The 20,887-nt window shown below is 46.0% G+C and overlaps 1 protein-coding gene across 1 annotated transcript in view; it reads right to left on the bottom strand.

Annotated features, from left to right (window-relative positions):
* The window catches only part of ITGA2B (integrin subunit alpha 2b), a 107,585-nt gene that overhangs the window by 36,126 nt on the left and 50,572 nt on the right, over positions 1-20,887 (bottom strand). The window contains exons 11-16 of the mRNA XM_077252590.1: positions 11,736-11,786; positions 10,570-10,622; positions 9,454-9,662; positions 9,126-9,308; positions 8,999-9,044; positions 8,292-8,393 (exon numbers count right to left, since the gene is read on the bottom strand). Of these exons, the coding sequence (XP_077108705.1) occupies positions 8,292-8,393; positions 8,999-9,044; positions 9,126-9,308; positions 9,454-9,662; positions 10,570-10,622; positions 11,736-11,786 (644 nt within the window). The remainder of the gene's footprint in view (positions 1-8,291; positions 8,394-8,998; positions 9,045-9,125; positions 9,309-9,453; positions 9,663-10,569; positions 10,623-11,735; positions 11,787-20,887) is intronic.

Consider the following 20,887-nt stretch of genomic DNA (forward strand, 5'->3'; position numbering starts at 1 on the left):
TATATTTGGTGTTAGAAGTGCAGGCAGCATCTGCACTGACAACAGCAGCTGATTGAATTACTCACAGAGGCGGTTCGTATCATGATGGCGGCTCCGACTCCAAGGTCAGCTGATGATTTCTCTGTCCAGAAAGCTATGAGGAGAGCCTTTCAGAAAATGACCCCAGGTGATGTCATGGAGACATTTTTAACTGCTTTTGAAAGAGTCCCCAATATGGATAAACTCCCTCCAGAGCAGTGTGGAAGTCCTGGTGCCATACTTAATGGGGAAGCCTCAAAAGGCCTACTATAATCTAGCCTTACAGGACGAAAAAGAATTTGCAAAACTGAAATTTGAAATTTTGGGACTCTTGGGGGTGACAATGATTGCCAGGGCACAACGGGTCCACCGCTGGGCATTTCACTGGGACAAACCCCCTTGTTCCCAAATGTTTGCTGCTCTTCGTCCAAATATGGTTGCAGTCAGATTCCTCTGCCGTGGTGCAGATGGTGGAACGAGTTGTAATGAACTGGTTTGTGCACTCTCTTCCAAGGTTGATACTGACTTGGGTTGCCTAGAGAGATCCCTGGAACGCCGATGACTTAGTTTGACTGGTCGAAAGGAGGTTTGGCATCCAAAGTCCAAGGGCGTGGCCGAGGTTATCGCAAAGGTCCCCTCACCACCAAGCAAATGGACTATAACCTCAGACTCCATTTTTCGTTCTATGCATATCCGGCCTGCAGTGTGGACTGTCAACTCGGTTAGAGGCCTCAAGCTTATCCAGTAAAAGTGAATGGTCTGCAAATGACTGGTCAACTAGATTCAGGGAGTTTGGCGACCCTCGTTAGGGCCACAATCCCTCTCCAATTGATCACTGGCAAGGAGGTGGGCGTTCACTGTATTCATGGGGATGCTAAAGACTATTCGGTGGCCATAATGGTGATTGAGACAGCCCAATGTACTGAGTCCCATGAAGTCAACGTGGTCCAGGATTTATTGCACCCAACAACCCAGTTGTGGGAGAGGGGGAGAGGCCTCGACTGCTAGGATAAGAGATGGTTTGCCCATAAAGAAGTCTCAGCGCACCCAGAGTCTGATAGGTTTCACTTCTGTGTAATGGTGGGAGATGAGGAGGTAGTATCCCCTGAGACCGACATTCCAGAGAAAATGTTGGGTTCACCCAACATAGGGACCTAACTCTAAAAGAAGAATTCAATAATGTAACCATTATAAACAGCATAGTGTAGGAGCCAGGGGCTGACACCAAGTCCTATCCCACCTGCCAGTTAACTGCTCCCACCTCTCACTCCCGAAATCTCCTTGTGCCGCTACCCATTATAGAGGTAGCATTTGAGCGAATTGCCATTGACCTGGTTAGCCCTCTCATTAAGTCTGCTTGTGGGCACCAATATATATCTTGGTTGTCCTGGACTATGCTACGCGATACCCAGAAGTGGTTCCCCTAAGAAACTCCTCTGTGAAGAGTATAGCCCATGAGTTGGTCTACATTTTTGCCCAAACAGGACTACCGGGAGAGATCCTGACTGACCAAAGAACACCCTTTATGAGTAAGAGTATGAGGGAACTCTGTAAGTCCTTGCAAACTGCACAATTGAAGACATCAGTTTACCATTCCCAGACAGACGGCCTTGTGGAAAGATTTAATAAAACCCTAAAGAGTATGCTTAAGAAGGTCATAGAAAAGGACAGACAAGACTGGGACTGTCTCCTCCTATATCTATCATTCTTTATCCGGGAGGTTCCCCAAGCTTATACCGGATTCTATCCGTTTGAACTACTGTATGGCCAACATCTGCAGGATCTCCTTGATATAGCAAAGGAAACTTGGGAAGCTGACGTCACGCCCCATCGGAGCATCATTGAGAACGTCAACCAGATGCAGGAGAGGGTTGCGAAGATAATGTTCATTGTCAATTTACATCTCTTCCTGGCCCAAGAGGCTCAATACCGGGTATAAAACTGTTCAGCCAGGGTGAGGGAGTTCAGCCCCAGGGACCGAGTCCTTGTGCTTATTCCCATGGTAGATAGAAAGTTTTTGGCCAAATGGCAAAGCCCCTGTGAAGAGGGAGCAGCCGCCATCTTGGATATGGAGCATAATGCTGGCCTCCTATCAGAGATTGGCCTGACTCCATTTTGTCTCATATCAGAATTCACCTGGTGACATGTCTGCAGGGACATGAGCACTCCTGGCCCCTACCTTTTCCCTACTTGAATGAAGACCCTTTACTATGGTAATGGACTGAGACCAGTGTAGCAGGCAGATGGCACTTCAAAGCTTGAATGAGGACCCACGCCAGCAGGGGGCATGGAGGTGCCTGGGGGCTCAATTAAATACATGTCAGATGGCTACAGGAGGACACGTCTATTATCTTCCCAGCCAGACCATCTACAACATGAAATTATGAATTATGGATGCATCGTTCGAGGTGCAGACTCATAAAAAATATCCTCATAGTCCTGAAGAAATTGCGCATCAGACAGTGCAACTCCCGGGTCAGTGAGAGTTCTGGAACCCGAGATATAGAGATCAGCCTCCCACAGCAATCGAATGGGTCCAGTTTGATCCCTGTATGACCGGCAGAACAAACCACATGCGCTGGTACCACCCATGTACTGATCCGATCATCCTGAGAGAAGTTATTATTTGGTATCGGGAATAGATTCTGCAGGGAACTTGAAGGGTGGAGATTGTTAGCCCACCCAGGTACAGGGGGGGGACACAGAAGGATTAAGAACTGAGGACACATGGAGAGTCAGAGACAACAGAAGAAGATGATGATGATGATGATGATGAAATAAGGAACAGGGCATATGCCAGCCAGAGGGGAGCAAGCACATGCTTTTTGGGGGCTGCCCGGAAGCTAGAAGTCTTGCACCTGTGGAACGCAGAGCTCCCCGGCCTCCACAACCGATCTTCAACCTGATAAATTGACCTCCAGCTTTATACTTCTAAGCCTTGTACTATTATTGTTATATTTTACTCTGACTGTAACTCTGGGTATATTCTTACTGTATATTTCTTGTAATTATCTAGTGCGCCCTTAAGGCAATTAAACCATAAATTAATTTTGGGCTGATCCTTTTATTCTGATTGCGAATCTTAGAATACCCAGCATGGGTAACAGGGCAGTCTCCCCGGCGGCCATTTGCTCTAGGTGCAGTTCCCTTATTGTCCTGAGAGACAAAGGGGGCGCCGGAGAGCTGTGTCTGTGTAGTTACGTCAGGGATTGGTGACGTGGGAGGAACTAGTTTTCTTCACAGCCCCTATGAGGTTTTAGAAAGGCTGGGTGAAATGAACTACAAAGTTCATCAACCAGGAAGACGCAAGCCATTCCAGGTCTACCACATCAATCGTATCAAGCCATAGCACGACAGGGACCCAGTTGAAATTCCAGGTTTGCTGGTCAAGCTAGAAGGTGACAGTGAAGGTGTCACAATGGCAGAGATACTGTGGAAGGTCCAAAAACAAAAGAGTCAGGAATTGCTTCAGCAAAATCAGATTTGCCAGGGTGTACAGAAAATGCAGTTCTGCTGGAATCCCATGAGCGGGTGAACTTGAGCCCTACTGAATTCACTAGATCTGCCGAGAATTGATCTTCAAGGAAGTGAAGGGTATGTTTAATTTCAAAGTCATTGAGGAATCTAAAAGTGGGTGGTCTACCCCAATTTTCCATGTTCTAAAACCCGATGGACAATGGAGATTCTGTAATGATTATTGGAAGCTGAACAAAGGTTCCAAGTTCGACACATATGCAATATCTCGTATCGATGAGCTTGGGCCGACAAGACACATAACCACACTAGAGCTAGCAAAGGGATATTGGTAAATCCCCATGTTACAAAAAGCTAAGGCTAAGACGGCATTCTCTACCCTTGACGGATGCTTCCAATACATGTGGATGACGTTTGGAATGCAGGGAGCTCCGGCCACCTTCAAGAGGCCCATGGACCAGATTCTTACACCCCATAAGAACTATGCCTCAGCATGCCTGGACGATATTGTAATGTTCAGCCTGAATTGGGGAAGTCATCTGGAAAAAGGTCCAGGTGGTGTTTAATGCGCTCAGAAAGGCAGGGTTTTCCATAAATTAAAAAAAATGTGTCATGGTGAAAGAGGGAGCCAAACATCTGGGATATGAAATACAGTAGGTAGAGGCAAAATCATGCGCCAGATCAATAAAGAGGACACAATTCAGAACTGGCTGAGACCCCTCTCAAAACAAACAAGTTAGGGCCTGCCTAGGAATAGTGTGGTACTATAGGAGGTTCATCCCAAAGTTTTCCATGATGGCCGCACCCCTCACTGACCTCCTTAAAGGGACAAAATTGGCTATGGCCAAATGGACCTTGGAGGTGGAGATGGCCTCTAAAGAACTGAGAGTAGCTCCCTGTAAGCAGCTGGTCCTGATAGCCACCCAACTTTAAGAAGAAATATGTACTCCAAAAGGGCACCTCAAAAGTCCGATTATGAGCATTTTTTTCTCAGGAGATATACGGAGAGGAGCACCCTGTTCTCTACCTGAGTAGGAAACTGTCGGCGTGTGAAAAAAATTGTTCCTTTGTAGAAAAGGCATTATTGGCCATAAAATGGGTAGTGGACACAATTGCGATACTATCTCTTAGGGTGAAAATTTTAATTATTTTCAGACCATGCCCCACAGGTGGATGAGGGAGAAAATGGGGAAATATGCTAGTGTTACCCTCTGGTTTCTATCTCTGCTGGATTTCCACTTCCATGTGGAACATACAGATGGGAAGTTACATGTTAATGCCAATGCTTTCTCGGGAATCCCATGTCTTATGGTAGAAGGTGCCAAGCACCACAGTTTTAGACAGAGGGAAAGGTATGTAAGGTGGCTGCCGGAAAGATAGCAGATGGGAGATATGTATCACAGAGGTGCATGTCCTCTGTGATATAAACCTGGAGTAATGTTCTAGTACACATAGTACTAAGCAGGATTAGTTGGCCATGACAGGTTGATTGGGAGATATGTTGAGCAGCTGAAGAGTTGGGAGAGATGGACACTCACCATATCTCCACCCATGGGTGTGGTTCACATTGTAAAATGAGGCTTGTTTGTCTCACACAGGTCAGTGTGAGGAGGTTTTCAGACCTCCAGGATTGTGTACTTTTGTTAAAGGACAAAGAAGTTGGACTCTAACTCACGCGGGTGAACCCGCACTATCGTCTGGACTTATTACTTTATGCTTCACTTTGTGCCGTCAAATGATATATTTGAGTTTTCCTGGTATGCGGTTTATGAGGAGTGAAATACACCAGCCGGACTATTAAATCCAAGCAGCTCCTGTGATATCTCATCTCACTCCCAAATGAGTACCATTGTTACTACACTATATGGACAAAAAAATTGGGGCAACTTCACATTACACCTGCAGGAGCTTTTATGTTGACCCATTCTAAATCTATAAACATAATATGGAGTTTGTCCCCACTGTAACAGTTTCCATTTTTCTTGGAAGGTTTCCTTCAATATTTAGGAGGTGTTTTCGGAATCTGGTTTGCTCAAACATCAAGCAAAACCCTGAAAAACAACCCCATAGTATTATCTCCCATACACCAAACTTTATAGATAGCACAATGCAGACAATGTTCACCTGGAAGTCCCCTAAGGGTACCGTCACACAGTGCCATTTTCATCGCTACGACGGCACGATTCGTGACGTTCTAGCGATATCGTTACGATATCGTAGTGTCTGACACGCTACTGTGATCCGGAACCCCGCTGAGAATCGTACGTCGTAGCAGATCGTTTGAAACTTTCTTTCGTCGTCTAGTGTTCCGCTGTGGCGGCATGATTGCATCGTGTGACACAGGTTGTATACGATGTGCGCACAGTAACCAACGGCTTCTACATCGCAAATACGTCATGAAATTATCGCTCCAGCGCTGTGTATTGCAACGTGTGACCGCAGTCTACGACGCTGGAGCGATAATCATACGACGCTGCAACGTCACGAATCGTGCCGTCGTAGCGATGAAAATGGCACTGTTTAGGCCCCTTTCACATATCAGTTTTTTGCCATCAGTCTCAATCCATCGAATTTTGAAAAAACGGATCCAGTGACTGATGCCGCCGGATCCGTTTTTTTTTCTCATAGACTTGTATTAGCGGAGGATTGCGACGGTTGGCCTCACGTTTCATCCATCGTTCGCCGGATTCGTCGAAAATTGTCCGGCGGCTGGAGACAAAGGAAAAAGTAACGTTTTTTGTGTCCGTCAAAAAAAAAAACGGACAGCGATGGATCCGTCACCGTCCGTCGTTTGCTAGAATGGAACCCTATTGCACGGGATCCGTCAAATGACGGAATCCGATGACGGATTCTTTTTTTTAAACTGAGCATGCTCCGATTTGTTTAGGATCCAATTAGCCGGATCAGCTAGTCGGATCCGGTGAAAAAACGGATCTGTCACATCAGTTTTTCACAATCTGCAACAGATCTGTTTTTTTCAAAATTCGACGGATTGCGACTGATGGCAATAAAATGATGTGTGTAAGGGGCCTAATGCAGACTTGTCCATCAGACCCCAATATAGAGAAGTGTGATCCATCACTCCACAGAATGCATTTCCACTGCTCTACAGTTCCAAGGTGGCAGTGTGCCTGGTAAGGTTTGCATGCAGCTTGCCGGCCATGTCGTAAAGCTCCTAGTGTACAGTTTTTGAGCAGGTTTAACTCTTTGCAGTTATGGAGTCAGCAGAGCATTGGTGACTTGTATGCACCTTAGCACTTGGTGGCCCCACTCTGTAACTTTACATGGGCTGTACTTCGTGGCTCAGTTGTTGTGGATCCTAAGTGCTTTCACTTTTCAGTAATATTATTATTATTATTATTATTATTTATTATTATAGCGCCATTTATTCCATGGCGCTTTACATGTGGGGAGGGGTATACATAATAAAAACAGGTACAATAATCTTGAACAATACAAGTCACAACTACAGGAGGAGAGAGGACCCTGCCCGCGAGGGCTTACAATCTACAAGTATATGATCATGGACTATTAAAGAAGGGAAGAAATTAACTATATACAAGTAGTATCCTATTATAAGACCAGGCTGGAGTTCAGCTCCTTACTAACATTTGTGAGAGAATGTGCTCATTCTAAAGGCAGCTGGCATGCCGAGGGGCTGGATTATACATCCGTGTCAATGGGACTGAATGAAAACCTGAATTCAGCGAAGAAGACGCGTGTCTCGGTACTTTTGTCCCTATAGTGTATTCCTATAAGGCACTTTTTTCTTAGGCTACTTTCACACATCAGGCTTTTTGTTTCAGGCACAATCCGCCAATTTTTGGAAAAAACTGATCCGTTTTTTTTTTACGCCGATCCGTTTTTTTCCCATAGAGTTGTATTAGCGCTGGATTGTGCCTGATGGCCATACGGTTCATCCGTTTTTTTTCGGATCCGTCCAAATAGTCATTTCCGGTGGACGGAGAAAACGTCCACTGCAACTTTTTTTTGTTCAGCGGAAAAAAACGCACAGTGAAGGAATCGGCCAAAAACACATGAAATGGAGGTCTGAAACAATGAATCTCTCTCTCTCTCTCTCGTCCCCGAAATCAGGAAGTCAAAAATCCATGCGCATTAAAGAAAGCCGGATCCAGCTTTAAAAATAACGGATCCGACGCATCAGTTTTTCACAATTTACGTCGGATCCGTTTTTTTACACATTAGCCAGATTTAGCCTGAAAGCAAAAAACTGATGTGTGAAAGCAGCCTTATCTGTGATTATTCATCAGTGCTCACCTTATTCATTTTTTCAATAGGAATCAATGACAGATTTGATTAAAAAAAACTGACAATATTGTATTAAAGTCAACCTGACAGGTGATACATGCATCCTGATCTACGGGCAGCATGTATCAAGCACAGGTGATGTGATCTCAGCCAGGTATGTTTGACTCTGAAATGCTGCAGAGTTTCAGAGAAAAGGCAGAATAGTCAGACAGAGTCCCTGGCGGCCCCTCCTCACCTACTGCCAGTGACTCAAAGATCTCTTCCTCATGGTCAGAACTGCCGAGGACCCACATATCAGAATATTCTCCTCGCAGTTTGGTCCCTGGCGGCTTTGAAAGTAGCTTTTTCTATGAAACTCCACAGTGCTTTAGAGTAAACATACCTGGCCAAATCCTGCACATGCTGCCTGTAGATCGGGCATCATGTATCAGCTGTCAGGTTCTGTTTAACCACAGTTCCATTAGTCATTCATGTCCACCCATCCGACCTCAAGTTATCATTACAATAGTCAATGGTGACATTTTTCTTACCAGCTAACAGTCCTGGAACCAAGCATACATGGCTTCACACCAGGGTTCAAGGTATCTGGCGAAAAAGTGACTGAGGCATGTAGGGTAACAACAGGCTGGGCTCTGAGTAAGAGGGTACAAGAACATGACAAATAGAGAAAAGGGAAAGAATGGAGGTATGAATACAAACATTTTATGGAAGCTAAGATATAAATCACATATAATCGGTTGCGATACTGGAAAATAAATCTCTTGCTGGGATATTCCTTGAAGGTCCTTTATTAACAACTACGCATTTCAACGCCATACCGGCATCTATCTCAATATTCATTGGCACAGTAGATACTAAGCTGCGCTGTATGATAGGCAATGGTCCCAAAGGATGGATCCCTCTATATCCTCCACTAGCCGTTCATGTCTTAGTCCCAGAAGACTAGTTTAAATTGTCTGCTGTTTCTTAGTGCTGTTTCCTAGAAAACTTTGATTAAACCATTATGGTTGATATTACAGCTCCCACCAAGTTTTCTCAGTCTCCTGAATGGCAGAGCTGCGTAGCTAAGACCTTATATTTAGCTGTTTATGTTATGACTACTTAACGAGGCAGAATTTCTGTTTCTAGATGACAATCCTTCTGTATTACCCAATCTAAGTACATACAATTTGGAATAACGCTACATCTGGCTAAGATCAAAGCTCAGTGATAAGGATGCATGCGGACATGGTCTCACCTGTATACATACACTGTGTCTGCTCCAAATGCACCGACAATCAGATCTACATGAGGCACAAATCACAATACATGAGAATACAGACGGGAGGCAATAGATGCCAAAACATTCCAGCTTTAGTTATTACCTGGATACCCGTTATCATCAATATCTTTTCCTCCTCGGAGCGTAAAACCAAACTTGGAAGGTGTTGATAGGGGATTCTCCAGGATCTGGGATGGTTGGGTTGACAGCCCAGACCTTTCTCCTTTATAAATATACACACAGCCCCCTCCAGATTTTCCTCCAAATGGAGACCCAACAGCTACATCTAGGATGAGAAAAAACTGCAATATCATGGCACCGATCAAACGAAAAAAACGTAGTCATATTTTATGTTGTATTTTGCTGGTTTGCAGAAGGAAGGGAAAGAAAGAAAACAACTAATGGTCTACAACATGGCACCTTGTGCTCACCATTGTATCCATCCAGGTCCAGGTCCCCCAAAGGAGCAATTGATGCACCAAAATGCCCATAAATGTAGTTCCCACTGAGAGTGTGATAATCTCTGCCAAGAATCTTCGTCAGCTTCTGCATGTACACGTAAACTTGCCCAACCTCTTGTAACTTTCCACCAACACGCCACTCTAAGAAAACAGGTGCTCCGACCAGGAGGTCATCATATCTGCAGGTAGATGTTTAAGACCATAAAGCAGTAAAGGTACAGGTAATTTATCACAAATTTGTGTCACCGACCGCTCATGCCAAAGATTCAGCTGCTCCGCGTCAACAGAGCAGCTCTTCTTCTTATGCCGGGGCGTGACTGTCAACATCACGCTGATTAATAACCGGCTCCCTCAAGTTAGGCAGCAGGCACCAGTTGTCAATCAGCATGAGATCGGCAGTCATAACCCATCAACAGAGCAGAGGAGAAGAATAGCTGCTCTGCGGATGTGACGTCAGCAGAAGCAGCAGATTCGCCAGCAGGAGCAGTCTGTGACCTCTCTGTGTCGGCAGAGAACAGCGCTGGGCAAAATAGGCAGGTGGTTAATAACTACCTGCCGGTTAGTTCTTAGGCCCATAGTAAAAGATTAAATTGTCCTTAATATCCCATTTAAAAAAAAAAACTATGCAACTTTGGTATCGCCATGATTATACTAATCTGGAAAAACATGTTGACAGGTACATTTTTACCATACAATGAACATCATAAAAATAAAACCTCAAAAAAATAATGGCAGAATTGCATTTTATTCTCACTGTTTCATCCCATTTGTAATTTTTTTTTTCTGTTTTTCAGTACATGATATGGTAAAATAAATGGTGTCATTTAAAACCGTAACTCATCCCAGAAAAAAAAAACCTTATATGGCTATGTCGACTGAAAAAAGAAAAGTTTTGGCTCTTGAAAAAATGGGAGGAGTAAACAAAAGTTCACGATTAAAAATTGTCTGGTCCTGAAGTGGTTAATATTTCAAACGTTGTCTCCTAATACGTGGCATTACCTAATTTCAAACACTAGATGGCGAGGGAAGATTTCCAAACAAATATTGCACTACCTAAGGTCAAACACTAGAGGGCTATTAACGCACCCATCATTGTCAATATCTGTGACAGCCACTGCGTAACCGAAATGTGCAGCAACCTGTAAGGAATAAAACACACATTAGCTGTACATATATAGAGAGGCCTGCCAAGGATTGCACCCCTCTCAGACACCTGGCTGTCTCCCATCCTAATTTAGCTGCACATTTCCTTAAAGAATCAGCCAAAATGAAGAAAATTAGGTATCTATTAGTTATGGAAATAGTTATGCAACATTGTGGAGGACATTTCTGGCATAAATTAAGCCAACTAAAAGGTGCTGAAAACAGACTGGACTGTCTTGAAATGACAGATTAATCACATAGCATGGACCATTATTACACTGTCTAGTCTACGTTTGCACTTCATTAGCATTAGACAGCAGTGATAAATCTCCTGCATTGTTTCCAGCCATTTTTTTGCACTGCACTAGACATATTTGTAATGTGTGGAGAACATGGAGAAGCTGAGTGGAGATGGGAAATCCTTCAGATTTTTCAGCACCACTATGTATTAGTAAAAGGAATCTGTCATCAAGTTTTTGTGATTTAATCTAAGAGCAGCATAATTTAGGGCAATAGAGCCTGATTCCAGTGATGTGTCACTTATTAGGCTGTGTGCTGTAGTTTCAATACAATCAGTGTTTTATAAGTAGGAGATTATCACTAGAGGACTATAGCTCATGTGCAACCTAGTCCAGCTAATCTGTATAACCTCGTCCCCACAACTGATTGTCAGCTTGCTGGCAATGTACAGTGTACACAGGAAGCTGCCAAGCAGGGGTGAGGGTGGGGGTTATACAGAGCTAAGCATTAGAGAACTGCTAGATCTACAGTACAAAAAATAGGGATTCTATCAAAACTGCACCAAGCAGCCGAGTAAGTGATACATAGCTGGAATCAGGGTCTCTGCCCCTTTAGCATGCTGCTCTCAGATTACATAGCAAAATCTGCTGACAGGTTTTCTTTAAGCCAGACGAGAACAGGAGTAAAAAAACGTTTTCAGCAAGAAAACCAGACTTATAATACAGCGTGCGACACTAATAAATTTAGCACATTTCTGCCAGTTTTATCTATTTTTGGGATGGTACAAATAAATCCCCTCCACCATGCTTCGTTCTCACCCTGGCCCTGCAGCTGGACTAGATATACAGTTTTGATATGTAGGTACACACCTGATTCCCTTTGATGACACGTAGCAGACGTGAATTAGAGTACAGGTGAACCTATAATAGAAACAAGACAGTAGAAATGGGAAGCTCAGGATTGTGTCATTACTGCAGATGGGATGCCTGGTATAGTACATAGGAGACTCAATCCATAGATGAATGACGAACAGTAGACCATATAATTGGTCATAAGCATATCTAGAGGGAGAGGCGGTCTGAGATGTCTCCCCAGCTCTGAGAAGGTGCAACACACTGGTTCCCAATGATCAATTGTACTTGCATCTTTCAGACATGAGTACAATTGAAGCCCTAACTGCCGTCAATTCCGGGTCAGGGACGACATCAGCAGCATTATCAGGTCATGTTACAACACTGCTGATGTCAATCCTCAGCGCCGTATAGGCGGCAGAAGTTTGTTGTCATAAGTGCACCAATGGAGATGAAGAGGAGGAAGAAATTTGAGTACAGAGTATTGGGAGAGAAGGTGGGGGAATGTATGGGACACAATATGGAGAGCAAGGGAGGATTGGTACAGATAGTATGGGCAGCGAAGTGGGAGTGTATGTTGACACAGTATGGGTAGCGAAGGGAGTTTGGGTGCCAACACAGTATGTGGAGCGATTGGGTGGGATGGGTACAGACACAGTATGGGGAGCGAGGTGAATAAATTTGAGGACACAGTATGGAGAGGAAGTGGGAATGTATGAAGGCACAGTATGGGGAGAAAGGGGGGATGGGTGCGGACACAGTATGGGAAGGTAGGAAGGAGAAATTATTTATTCAGAGGCACAGCGTAGAACAGTGGCTTCTGGACAACAAGAAGAAAAGAAATAGAAGCACTCCAATCAGAGACGTCATATTTAAGTTACCTGGATGTAAATGTTTACTTGTGATACTGACATTAAAGGGAACCTGTCACCCCCCCTCAGGCGTTCGTAACTAAAAGAGCCACCTTGTGTAGCACTAATGCAGCATTCTGACAAGGTGGCTCTTTTAGTTATTCTCCCTGCATACGCTAAAAATAAACGCTTAGAAAATGTGCCCCCTCATACCGTGAAATCGTCAGACGCAGCACAGCCGTCACTCCGGGCCTGTGCGCACCGGGCGCCGCCTCCTCTTGCTTCATTAGCGCCTGCGCTGTAAGATCGAAGGGCAGCTCAACTGCGCATTCCCAGAAATAAATACTTACAGTGCAGGCTTGTAATGAAGCAAGAGGAGGCGGCACCCGGTGCGCACAGGCACGGATTGACGGCTGTGCTGCGTCTGATTAGGGGGGAAAGACCTATCCCCAGGACGATTTCACGGTATGAGGGGGCACATTTTATAAGCATTTCTTACAGCGTGTGCAGGGAGCATAACTAAAAGAGCCACCTTGTCAGAATGCAGCATTAGTGCTGCACAAGATGGCTCTTTTAGTTACAAACGACTGAGGGGGGTGACAGGTTCCCTTTAAGGGGGATTGTCCAAGTTTGTGATGAGTCTGCAGTCATTTTATGTGACTGCAGACTTCTGAATTCATTGCACATTGTCAGGATTCTCTGGTGCTGGTGGTGAGTATGAGCGAGGAAAATGAAAATGAACTGAGCGAGGTCAGACATGTCTAGTTGGAGTGTGGCCAGGAGCATGCAAATCGCATACTTGTGCTCACATGACTCTTTATTATTGACAGTGGCAAGGGAGAACACTAGAGAGACTGCAGACTTTCACCTCATTCCTGGACAAGCCCTTTAAATATAAAATGAAGCACTGTAGCATGCCAATCTTAACAGCGCGTACTATGCTTACTGTCAGGATTCTGCTCTGCTTGTTGGTTCCAGCAGTCATCACATGGCCACTTCACTGATATGCGATTTTCAATCTTACAGTCACGTGACAACAAGTTTTTCTTCCTGCTTCTCTCAGTTTTTCACTAAACATTGAGAAAATTAGGGAGAGCAGTTAGTCGGCACATGACTGTAAGTGTGCAAATCGCTTATGAGTGACTGTCATATGACAACTACTCAAAGCGCTTAGGGGAATGGCGCAAAACTGAATTCTTGCCCTGGGTACTGGAAAACCTAGATACTCCTCTGTAATAGGTAGACAACCAAATATGGATGTAAGCTAGAAATGAGTGACATCCATGCAAAATTAGCTGTAGTTACTTACTATAGTTGTTTGCCAGCTACAGCTCTGCACATTTTTTAGTGACTGTACCCGTGTAAGAGGGTGGTGCTGTTATGGACAGTAAGGAACACGCTGTCACTTTAAGAGGCTGCACCCCCTTGTCTGGCGTGATGGAATGTTCTGCTTCCCCCTGCATTAGTCGGCATGATGGACTAGTCTGGCTGAGTGCAGGTGTGGAGCTGTAGCAGCGTGTGTGACCTGAGGCTGCTGCAGAGAGGATTTTTCGTGCTGATAAAGTTGCTAGAGAGAACTGTGTGCTGTTTGCTACAAGAAAGGTCCCAGGCTGGGACAGAGTGTACTTGTGAAATCTGGCAAGACTTTTCTGGGCTACAGCAAAGGTGGCTGTTCTGTGCTAGTTTGTGAAGCCACGAAGATACTGAGAAAGGGACTTACAGTTTCCGGGAGCATCCCTAGGATCCAGAAGCAAGGAGAAGACCACGCTTCACAGAGCTGACAGAAAGCCGTGCGCACCACCGTATAGACTGCTGGGGGCCCCCCTGGGACTGGACCTGAGTCCCCAACATCACCGTGAGTCTGTTCCTGTTTGATGCACCTGTTAGGGCCTAGTGTAGGCTTCGGTAGTCAGTACACGGCAGCCATGTGGCCTGTTTAGTAAGGGCCAGGGAGGTTATACGTAGAGTAGCATCGTTATTTGTGTATTGTTTAAAGTTGCTCGTGAGACAAATTCTGAGTCTGTAATTGTTGGAGCACCATGCTATTTTACGGACAAGATAACTCATGTACATTGTCTTTTGCTATTGTAAACCCCTGTTTGCATCTTCCTCGTTCCTTTCATTCCTTGCCTCCCAATAAATCTACCCTTTGTTGTTTGCACCTCATCTTGTGTACAGTAGTCTTCCTGCACAGTGGTGGTCTCTCAGCCATCGCTTCAAGTGGCGCTGCGAGCAGGGTACTGTCACCAAGATGGAGGCAGCAGACAGCAATGGCGGGAATGCTAATGTTAATGGAGATGCCGTGGGCATTGGTGGAACCCCTGCAAGGACACTCCCTATGGGCACCATATTTAGTGTGCTACCAAAGTTTGACGGCAAGAATATGCCACTGTCCGACTGGGTGTCCCGGCTGCAAAGCACCTTGAGGATTTATAACATCAGCTCAGACCTTGAAGTGGACATTGCGTTAACTGCCCTAGAGGGGGAAGCCCGTAGAAACATCTGCCTACAACCAGAACTCACTCGCAGTACCCTGAAGGAGCTAGTGAAGTTCCTGGAAGAGATCTACGGAGAGACTGCTAGCGCCGGACACCTTTGCGCCAAATTTTCCTCTATGCTGCAGTGGGAAGAAGAAGGAATTTCTCAGTATGCAACAGCACTGCAAGAAGTGTTAGCAGAGGTGCAGAGAAAGGAGGTGGATGGATTTGGCGGCATGGGCTCTAAATACCGGATACTCCTGGAGCAATTCATTCTGGGACTGCACAGCACATCCTTGAGGCGAGCACTGTCAGAACGGGTCCGGGCAGATCCGGCTCTTACGTTTCGTCAAATCCTGGCAGAAACGGTGACCCAAAGTAAAGAAGAGAGCTATGCGTCTGGGGTGATGCGTGTCCAGGGCGCCAATACCAGAGGGGACCCAAACCATCAGGAGGTGCTGGTCCAGGTGGTGAAAGACTTGCAGCGGTCCCTTGTCAAAGTGCAAGAGAAACTGACCCAGATGGAGCGAAGAGTGGGGGAACTCCAACAGTCAGACCCACCGTACTCATGCAACCATACTTCAGCCCGACCGATAAGAGATCAGTGGGAGCAAGCCCCCTCCCGTCAGGCACGAGGACAGGCTCGAAGTACCCCCCGGCGAGGAGGAGGCATCCAATGCTGGGAATGTGGAGGATGGGGGCACCTTGCCAGAGACTGTCGGAACTATACTCAAGGCCAGCGGAAGCCGCCGTTAAACTACCAACCCCCGCAGTAGTGCGGCACTCTGCGGGGGAGGCGAGAAGAGAGGCCGCTCCATATCATAACGAACACTTGATTGCTGGAAGCCCCATCCTACCTGCTGAATTCGAAGGAGTTCTAGTGGATTGCCTGATAGATACCGGGTCACAAGTGACAACGATGCCAGAAGCGTACTTCAAGCAGCATTTCCAGGACCTGGCCAAGCCAGAAAAAGAGACATTGATCCGGTTGTTTGCTGCCAACCAACAACCGATCCCGGTCTCAGGGGTCGTGTGGATGAATATTCGAATCTGTGGGCAAGAAGTTGGGAGAAAAGGGATCCTGCTAGTCCCTGAGCCTATCAAGGAAGATGTGCCTGTAGTACTGGGAATGAATATCCTACGTGAACTCGATCAGATTATGTTTACCAAACGGGGACCTGGATATTGGAAGAAGGCTACTACACATAAGCCTACTCAAGAAGCCCTTCAACGACTGATCCGCGTCTGTGGGACACAGAAGAGTGTGCCATCTTATCAGACGGTAGGGGTCATCCGGGCTCCTGGTAAAGAACCTGTAATCCTACCTCCCGAGCGAGAAACTATAGTATACCTTCCAGTGGGGACTCACCGCAACCTTGATGGGTTGGAAGTGGTTGTTCAGCCTGTGGTAGGCAGAGGAGTGGACCAAGAAGTCATGATAGCTCGTACGATAGCTGTGGTCCAGCGAGGACATGTCCCCATAAGGGCTTTGAATGTGGGCCCCGGGGAGGTCACCTTGCCACCAGGGACAGATCTGGCCCTGGTGTACCTACATCTGGGTGAAGTGGTGAGTCAAAAGGAGATGTCCTTATCACCGAGAGAAGGCGTGGGGTGGACCCTAGCGGTTGCTGTGGGGGACGAAGAGACACCATCCCCGGAGTGGAGTGGACGGGTCATCCTTGATCAAATGGAAGTGGATGTGAAGGCTATGGGCCCTGAGCATGTGCAAGCAATAGAAACTATGCTGTGGGAAAATCAGGCCGCATTCGCCCGTCACGCCGAGGATTTCGGCTGTACTGAAGCCATCACGCATGGGATACCGACTGGGGAAGCTCGTCCAATTCGAGAACGATACCAGCAGATCCCGCCCAAGATGTATCAAGAGGCAGATGCTGGATTCAGGAGTGGTGCAGAGTAGTCAGAGCCTTTGGGCCGCCCCGGTGGGGCTCGTCAAGAAAAAGGATGGGACCATCCGGTTCTGTGTAGATTACAGGAAACTCAATGCCTGCACTGTTCGAGACTCGTATCCGTTGCCCCGCATCGAGGAATCCTTGACAGCGTTGGGGAAAGCCAAGTACTTCTCCACCCTGGACCTAGCAAGCAGATACTGGCAAGTGGCCGTGGCAGAGAAAGACAGAGAGAAAACCGCCTTCATCCTCCCTATGGGGCTGTTCGAGTTTAACCGGATGCCCTTCGGGCTCTCCAATGCTCCAGGTACCTTTCAACGGCTGATGGAAAAGTGTTTGGGATATTTAAATTTTGAGGCTACCCTGATCTATCTGGATGACATCATTGTGTTTTCAGCCTCATTCGAAGAACACCTTGCCCGGCTTGGACAGGTACTCGGAAGACTGCGGGCCCATAACCTGAAGGTGAAGCCAAAAAAGTGCCACCTCTTCAAGAGAGAGATCGAGTACCTAGGCCACATAGTGTCACAAGATGGAGTTCTACCCTCGCCAGAAAAAGTGGCTGCTATCCAGAAGTGGCCAGTCCCTCGAACAGTGAGCGAACTCCAGGCCTGTTGTGAATTTGCTTTTTGCTCCCTCTAGTGGTTACTAGTTTTTTGACTCTGGTTTTTCTGTCATTCCTTTTATCCGCACCTGGGTCGTTACTTAGGGGTGTTGCTATATAAGCTCCCTGGACCTTCAGTTCAATGCCTGGCAACGTAGTTATCAGAGCTAGTCTGCTGTGCTCTTGTCTACTGATCCTGGTTCCAGTTATATCAGCTAAGTCTGCCTTTTGCTTTTTGCTATTTGTTTTGGTTTTGTATTTTTGTCCAGCTTGTTCCTAATCTATATCCTGACCTTTGCTGGAAGCTCTAGGGGGGCTGGTGTTCTCCCCCCGGACCGTTAGACGGTTCGGGGGTTCTTGAATTTCCAGTGTGGATTTTAATAGGGTTTTTGTTGACCATATAAGTTACCTTTCTTTATTCTGCTATCAGTAAGCGGGCCTCTCTGTGCTAAACCTGGTTCATTTCTGTGTTTGTCATTTCCTCTTACCTCACCGTCATTATTTGTGGGGGGCTTCTATCCAGCTTTGGGGTCCCCTTCTCTGGAGGCAAGAAAGGTCTTTGTTTTCCTCTACTAGGGGTAGCTAGATTCTCCGGCTGGCGCGTGTCATTTAGAATCAACGTAGGAATGATCCCCGGCTACTTCTAGTGTTGGCGTTAGGAGTAGATATATGGTCAACCCAGTTACCACTGCCCTATGAGCTGGATTTTAGATATATGGTCAACCCAGTTACCACTGCCCTATGAGCTGGATTTTTGTATTCTGCAGATTTCCACGTTCCTCTGAGACCCTCGCCATTGGGGTCATAACAGTTTGCCAGGCCAGTATTAAATGTTTAATGCATTGCAGAAGAGGGATTATAAGAAAGAAGATTCTGAGTTTTTTTTTTTTTTTTTCTTCTTCCCCTTTACCTCAGAGTGGCTATGCTTGCTGCAGACATGAATGTCCAGACCTTGATTACAAGTGTGGACCAGCTGGCTACTCGTGTGCAGGGCATACAAGACTATGTTATCAGAAATCCTAGGTCAGAACCTAAAATACCGATTCCTGAACTGTTTTCCGGAGACAGGTTTAAGTTTAGGAATTTCGTGAATAATTGTAAATTGTTTTTGTCCCTGAGACCCTGTTCATCTGGAGATTCTGCTCAGCAAGTAAAAATTGTGATTTCGTTCTTACGGGGCGACCCTCAGGATTGGGCTTTTTCGCTGGCGCCAGGAGATCCGGCATTGGCTGATCTTGATGCGTTTTTTCTGGCGCTCGGTTTACTTTATGAGGAACCCAATCTTGAGATTCAGGCAGAAAAGGCCTTGCTGGCTATGTCTCAGGGGCAGGACGAGGCTGAAGTGTATTGCCAAAAATTTCGGAAATGGTCCGTGCTGACACATTGGAACGAGTGTGCACTGGCAGCTAATTTTAGAAATGGCCTTTCTGAAGCCATTAAGAATGTTATGGTGGGTTTTCCCATTTCCACAGGTCTGAATGACACTATGGCACTGGCTATTCAAATTGACCGGCGGTTGCGGGAGCGCAAAACCGCAAATTCCCTCATGGTGTTGTCTGAACAGACACCTAATTCGGTGCAATGTGATAGAAAAACCGCAAATTCCCTCATGGTGTTGTCTGAACAGACACCTGATTTAATGCAATGTGATAGAATCCTGACTAGAAATGAGCGGAAAATTCATAGACGCCGGAATGGCTTGTGCTACTACTGTGGTGATTCTACACATGTTATCTCAGCATGCTCTAAACGTATAGCTAAGGTTGTTAGTCCTGTCACCGTTGGTAATTTGCAACCTAAATTTATTCTGTCTGTAACTTTGATTTGCTCACTGTCATCTTATCCTGTCATGGCGTTTGTAGATTCAGGTGCTGCCCTGAGTCTCATGGATCTCTCATTTGCTAAGCGCTGTGGTTTTACTCTTGAACCATTAGAAAATCCTATTCCTCTTAGGGGTATTGATGCTACACCATTGGCAGCAAATAAACCGCAGTATTGGACACAGGTTACCATGTGCATGACTCCTGAACACCGCGAGGTGATACGTTTCCTGGTTTTACATAAAATGCATGATTTGGTTGTTTTAGGGCTGCCATGGTTACAGACCCATAATCCAGTCCTGGACTGGAAGGCTATGTCAGTCTCAAGTTGGGGCTGTCGTGGTATTCATGGGGATTCCCTGCCTGTGTCTATTGCTTCTTCTACGCCTTCGGAAGTTCCGGAGTATTTGTCTGATTATCAGGATGTCTTCAGTGAGTCTGAGTCCAGTGCACTGCCTCCTCATAGGGACTGTGACTGTGCTATAGATTTGATCCCAGGCAGTAAATTTCCTAAGGGAAGACTGTTTAATCTGTCGGTACCTGAACATACCGCTATGCGTTCATATATCAAGGAGTCTCTGGAGAAAGGACATATTCGTCCGTCTTCTTCCCCTCTTGGTGCGGGATTCTTTTTTGTGGCAAAAAAGGACGGATCTTTGAGACCTTGTATTGATTATCGGCTTTTAAATAAGATCACTGTCAAATTTCAGTATCCTTTACCGCTGTTGTCTGACTTGTTTGCCCGGATTAAGGGTGCCAAGTGGTTCACCAAGATAGACCTTCGTTGTGCGTACAACCTTGTGCGCATTAAGCAAGGTGATGAATGGAAAACCGCATTCAATACGCCCGAAGGTCATTTTGAGTACTTGGTGATGCCTTTTGGGCTCTCCAATGCGCCTTCAGTTTTTCAGTCCTTTATGCATGACATTTTCCGGAAGTATCTGGATAAATTTTTGATTGTTTATCTGGATGATATTCTGGTTTTTTCTGATAATTGGGATTCGCATGTGGAGCAGGTCAGGTTGGTCTTTAAAATTTTGCGTGAAAATTCTTTGTTTGTCAAGGGCTCAAAGTGTCTCTTTGGTGTACAGAAGGTTCCCTTTTTGGGGTTCATTTTTTCCCCTTCTGCTGTGGAGATGGACCCAGTCAAGGTCCGAGCTATTCTTGATTGGACTCAGCCCTCGTCAGTTAAGAGTCTTCAGAAGTTCTTGGGCTTCGCTAACTTCTACCGTCGTTTTATCGCTAATTTTTCTAGCATTGTGAAACCTTTGACGGATATGACCAAGAAGGGCTCCGATGTAGCTAACTGGGCTCCTGCTGCCGTGGAGGCTTTCCAGGAGTTGAAACGCCGGTTTACTTCGGCGCCTGTTTTGTGCCAGCCTGACGTCTCACTTCCCTTTCAGGTTGAGGTGGATGCTTCGGAGATTGGGGCAGGGGCCGTTTTGTCGCAGAGAGGCCCTGGTTGCTCTGTTATGAAACCTTGTGCCTTTTTCTCTAGGAAGTTTTCGCCT

This window comes from Ranitomeya variabilis, chromosome 4 (genome assembly GCF_051348905.1).
Source record: "Ranitomeya variabilis isolate aRanVar5 chromosome 4, aRanVar5.hap1, whole genome shotgun sequence".
NCBI lineage: Eukaryota > Metazoa > Chordata > Amphibia > Anura > Dendrobatidae > Ranitomeya > Ranitomeya variabilis.